The 5577-nt window shown below is 40.6% G+C and overlaps 1 protein-coding gene across 1 annotated transcript; it reads right to left on the bottom strand.

Moving 5' to 3' along the window:
- Positions 1-4285: 4285 nt before the first annotated feature.
- Positions 4286-5022, bottom strand: LOC113351086 (L-ascorbate oxidase homolog). The gene is made up of 2 exons (XM_026595147.1): positions 4742-5022; positions 4286-4655 (listed from the first exon to the last, which is right to left on the bottom strand). Exons 1-2 carry the CDS (start codon positions 5020-5022, stop codon positions 4286-4288), a joined length of 651 nt encoding a protein of 216 aa, XP_026450932.1.
- Between the last annotated feature and the right edge of the window lie 555 nt (positions 5023-5577).

Genomic DNA, 5577 nt, shown 5'->3' with positions numbered 1-5577 from the left:
AGGAGGTTAACCCTAACATGCATGTTGGTCTCCTCCCAACCAGTTATTACGACATTCAGTTGTTTTCGTTACTTCTTATCACATTCGCCGATATGGCTTGGGGTTACGAGGTCATACCCTAAGTGAGGTTTCTTTGATATCGAGTGCATCGTAGCCAAGACTTGCCAATACGGACATGGCCGGTAACGCTCCAGACGTCTCAGGCACCCGCAGATCAACCGAATGCGTCGGCGCCTTGGTCATATTTTTGCACCCCTTACTGAAGGCCATCATAAAAAGGGACCCTCAGCGGATAAGTCTTATCATTGCCCCTAGCTCGTTATTCCGAGAGTTGTTCACGACATGCGTTAGGACTTGACCCTTGCACTTTCATGCGAACTAGGGTGCATGCCGTGGATTCTCAGCCTTCCTAGGTGAAGGTTTTAAGTTTCCATGGAAACCGTTTTACTTCGTGGGTCTTATCATCCTCCTAATCTGAGGTCTTACTCTCCTGTTTTGAGGTCTTATTTAGCCCAAATATTTCTCTTTGTTTATATGTGCCTTATTTTTTCCCTTTCCTTTGCTCTTATTGACTCGTAACTTTCTTCTCTTAATCTTTGCATATCAGTCATGCTTGTAGCTTTATGTTGTTGTTGTGCTTTACTGAGAAAAAGCTTATCTCGCTACGATGAGAGTTCGATGCTGGTACATGAGATGTCATCCGCGTATAAGCGACGTCCAAGTTCAGTTAGTGTCACCCGTGCTCTTTCGTTCTTTATCTCTCGCTCACTTTGCTTCGATGGACTCGAATTACTTCTTCTCGTACTTGCCTTTTCCTTCGTTGTTTTTGCGGATTTATCTGTGAGCCTTGAGCTTGTATATATCCGAATCGGATCCTCGTAGCACCGTAGTTCGTATAGTATCCAAGTGAGATACTCCTCCGAGTACGAGTTAGTATGTTAGCTGGGTTGGAGTTGATTTATCTCTTCATCGATGATTTATCACGTCGACGGCATTGCACGCTTCATCTTTGGAAATGCAATCATCCTTTCCCCTCTTCATCGACAATTTATCATATCGGCAGCTTTACGCGTTTCCGATCCACTGAATATTGTTGCGAAGGCTAACAACACACTCCTCGGGAACATCTCCAAGCATTATTTCGTAAGTGACTCGAGCTTTTCCATCCTCTTCTATTGCTTCCGCCAATTGTACCCTGCCTCCTCTTCGAGAGTTGTTCATTAGTGCCATCGTATCTCGTAACTCGTTCAAGATTTCCTGATTTATGTTTCCGCCGTCTTCTCCATAAACACGCCTCCTTACTTTGTCCCTCCTTCTTTATCCCTCGTGTCTTCTTTCCTCGTTTCTCTTTCATTCTTGATATCTTGATATGTGTTGCCCCTTTTTCACAAGCTCCTTCTTCCCGAAGAATCCGTTCTCTTTCCTGAGTCCGTGTCTTCACCTTGCGAATCGTTAATTGATTTTTCTTCGTTAAGTTGGCGATTTCGCAACGTTAACGTAGCATTTTGTTTCACTAATCTAGTGCGTTGTTCCACTAGTTCTCTTTCTCGTTCTCTTCCTTGACGAAGTGTCTCCTTGCGATTTGATTCCGTCGTCTTCATCGATATTCTCTTCCATCTCCTCGAGAGTTGATTCTTCTTTTACGATAGTCTCAGTGATCCTTCTCTGAAGTTATTCTCGTTATTACCGCTGCCCTGCCACTGGTTCTCGTGGTGTCTTCCTCCCGTAACGGACGTTTCTCCTCTTTCCGTTTTTCTTCCCCTTAGAATATCCATAAATTGCGTTCGTAGGTCGTGATTTTATTTACTTTGCAAGCTGCTTTACTTTTCCGGTTCAGGATTGGTTGTGGGGACAAGGTGAATTGCATGTCTCCTTTATGTCGTCGATTCTCCATTTCAATCATCCTTAAGATGAGTGTTGATGCCCCTCACGATATAGCTTCGGTCGTTGAGTCCTACGCTTGTTCATCCTTTCCTCCTTTGCATCGTCCATTAATTCTCTTCCAACCATGGTTGCTTACTCGTTTGCAATAGTACAAGCTTCTTTTACTGGCTAGATGGTTAAGGCTTGCAATCAGCTCCCTTTGGACCTTTGGAATTATGGCGTTCTCCACTGCTCATCGTAGGCTCTCGGCTATAACTTTTCTTCCTTTCTATTGGTTCACTTAGCTCGTCACTGGCGATGTAAGTGTGCAACTTCGACTTTATTCCTTCCTTGGAGTTTATATATGAAGCAACTCTTCCTCCGTTTTCTTTGCATCGCTGGATTGGTTGTACTTCCTTCCCTGCAAGTAAAGGTTAGAAATTCATACCTCCTTTTACGCGATGGTCTGTCTTGTACCTCATTTTCTTTCTCTGTCTTTCGATTGATTTCGACCCTTTCTGTCGTCTTCCCTTCCATTTTTCCTATCTCTGGTTTTGTGAACTGATTGATTTCTCCCCTTTCCGTCGTATTTCCTTACATCATATTCATCCTTTTATGTTGGTCTTAGCTTCTTTGGAACTATCAACTTCGCAGGGGTGATTGCCTTGTTTCGTCCTTGGATGTTCGTTATCTATCACATGAATCAAAACCTTGACGCTCCACATAGCGTAGCTTCCGTCATTGACCTATATGAATTCCCTAGCCTTTCTTTCGCCTTTCAACTCACCGCCTTCTTCTTTGGTCGATTGCATCCGTGAGTCATCATTCTCCTTTGTTTGCTCCTGAAGTATCCAAATGTTCCCTTCGTCTTGTAAACTTGTCTCGTTATATGAAGTAATCACGAGATGGCTGGGGCGTTGGGGGTTGACTAAGTGAACCGTTAGTTTCCTTACTTCGTTGGCTTTAGCCTTCCATCTTCGTCGGCTTTGGCTTTGGCACCCTTAGTTGCCTTACTTCGTTGGCTTCGGCCTTACTTCTTCGTTGGCTTTGGCTTTACTTCGTTGCCTTTGGCCTCCCACGAAGTAGCTTTAAGTCCCACTTAAGTCCCATAAAATAGATTTAAGTTCCACGAACTAGCTTTAAGTTCCACAGAATATCTTTAGCTCCACAAAATAGCTTTCATCCCACGAGGTAGCTTTAGTTCCACGAAGTAGCTTTCATCCCACGAGGTAGCTTTAGTTCCACGAAGTAGCTTTCATCGTACGGAGTGTCTTTGATCCACGAAGTAGCTTTGATCGTACGAAGTAGCTTTAATTCCCCGAAGTAACTTTAACCCACGAAGTATGTTCTCAGCATCCACGAAGTATGTTCTCAACATTCCACGAAGTTCTCAGCATTCCACGAAGTATGTTCTTAACATTCCACGAAGTTCTCAGCATTCCAAGAAGTATGTTCTCAGCATTCCACGAAGTATGTTCTCAGCATCCACGAAGTAGCTTCTCAGCATCCACGAAGTGGCCTTGCCATGAACTCAATCATTGTTACGAGATAAGAGTTTGTTGCTTGCGTGCAACTTCACTTCGTGCTACTGGATTAACCAGTTTTCACATGAATCTTGTATCACACGGATTCGATTCTTCGGCGTATTTTTCCGACCAGCTAACGGAGCTCTTCCTTCCTGTTACTGACGAGAAGGGGTTCTCGTTGTCCTTGGTTTTAGTGCGTATGAAACTTTCCTAAAGTTTTGCTCAAAACTTCCAGATCTGAATAGTTGAACAGAAGATTAAATAGATTAAGGAAGAGATTTATCCTTTTGAGCTCAGTTCCCTGTTTCTAGCGCCAAAATGTAACTACGGAAAATCCATAGCTACATCCAAATAATGTTTTCTCTTGTTCTTGACTCATTCCAACTTCAAAACCCTAAAATTTTTTCTAGATCTAAACTTATTACTCACAAAAATGATAATAAAAGTGCTAGAATGTAAAGGAGACACTTGATTTTTACATGGTTCGATCATAATTGATCTACATCCATGGTTGTTCACTATGATTAATTGATTTACAAGGTGAGACACCATTAATGAGTTTTTGGAGCTCCTCCAAAAACTCATAATTGATCATAATCATAATTAAGGTGTCTCATTAATTATAATTGATCATAATTAATGAGACACCATTAAGGTGAGACACCATTAATGAGTTGTAAAAATAAATTTACAAATATGACTTTTGCTTACAAACTAAGCTATCTTGGTCTAGATATTATGTAGACTATCCTAGGAATGTTATACTACACCAAACTCCTGCATCCATACCGCATTGACATAAACGAATGTAACAAAGATAATTAGATAAATACGGACTAATGTGTTGCAAATTTTAACTTTCTAATCATGAATGATGAATTTAAAAAGTTAAATAATTACCCGACTACGAAGAATGAATATCCATCAATGTGATAACTTTGCACAGTGTTTTCATTGTTTTCGAATATGATTTCAACGAAGTCTCTAAAGTCGGCAGCCATTACAGATGTGTCAAGGTACATTGCTATACCAGGAGGGCTGTCTAGGATGCTACCAAGAAGGAAAACACCTGGAATCTTGAAGTGGTCCGCAATTTTGGGAGGAGTATCAGCTGCGACGAAGGAGACACTGTTTATTGCATACCTCTGTTTATTATCTACTAGAGCTGCTGAATTGGAAAGTCTGATAATTCTGGTTATGTTGATCAATCCGTAGTGGTATGAACCTTGTGGGTTTGGCCTTGGTCCACTTGCAGTCAAGTTAGTCCTAAACAAATAGGATTATCAAAATCGGGTTAGAAAATAAAGGTGTGTCACACCAACACACAGTATGAAATCAATGTAAATATGTACCTGATAGAGAGGGCTTGTTTAAGGGAAAACGCGATATCATTATTAGAAGGACCACCATTGGCATCAACTGGTCCAGCTATTTCCCCTTTAGAATTGCTATAACTAAAAAGCGCCGTGGCTTCGAGGCGGATGGTTGAAAATCGTGTAGTCACATCCATAAAATAGTCTTGTGGAAGTTGATCGGCAGTTACTAGAACTGAATAAGATTGGCCAACATGAATGTCTAGCGACGTGTAATTTGTCTGGATTGTGTGCGTTCCTTCGACTTCAACTAATGTCATCGTGTGGTTTTGGATCCTGATGTTGAGTGAATTATGTAAACCCACATTGGAAATCCTGAACCTGTATGTTTTGCCTGAAAAACGTATTGATATGGATTCTTGTTAGTATTTCTTTAAACAAGTATAGTGTGTATTTCAAACAACTATAGTTCGAACAAGTATACTAAGGAAATGTATTGTACCTTGTTGGACGGGGTAGGTGACAGCAATGCTCACAGGAGTGGATGTTTTACCATTAATGAGGACAGCACCTGAGAAAGGGGCTCTTTGGTTTTCTAGAATGGTTCTCAATCTCCGTAAAAAAAAACGAAGACTGCAGCTTAATCAAGTAATTGTTGGAAAACGATTAATAAAAAAATAATTTTTTAAAATTTTAATAAAAAATTATAATTTATTGTTTTATTTTGTGAATGAAACTTTTTAGTCCCACATCGTGGAGTTTCCAATTTTTAGTAGTTTTAAGAAACTATATAAAGCTTTTAGTCCCACATCGGGGAGTTTTTCTTCTTAAGTTATATTTGTCAATTATATAAAGAAATTCACTACTTTTGTAAA

Source organism: Papaver somniferum, chromosome 2 (genome assembly GCF_003573695.1).
Source record: "Papaver somniferum cultivar HN1 chromosome 2, ASM357369v1, whole genome shotgun sequence".
NCBI lineage: Eukaryota > Viridiplantae > Streptophyta > Magnoliopsida > Ranunculales > Papaveraceae > Papaver > Papaver somniferum.
Note: the sequence above shows the minus strand (reverse complement) of the source record. Positions and strands in the feature narration are given on the sequence as shown.

Excerpts from the sequence above, each read along its gene's own strand:
- LOC113351086 (XM_026595147.1), bottom strand. The coding sequence starts at position 5,022 with ATGACATTAGTTGAAGTCGAAGGAACGCACACAATCCAGACAAATTAC. Across the intron at positions 4,656-4,741 it reads AAACAAGCCCTCTCTATCAG|GACTAACTTGACTGCAAGTG; the intron begins GTACATATTTAC and ends CTATTTGTTTAG.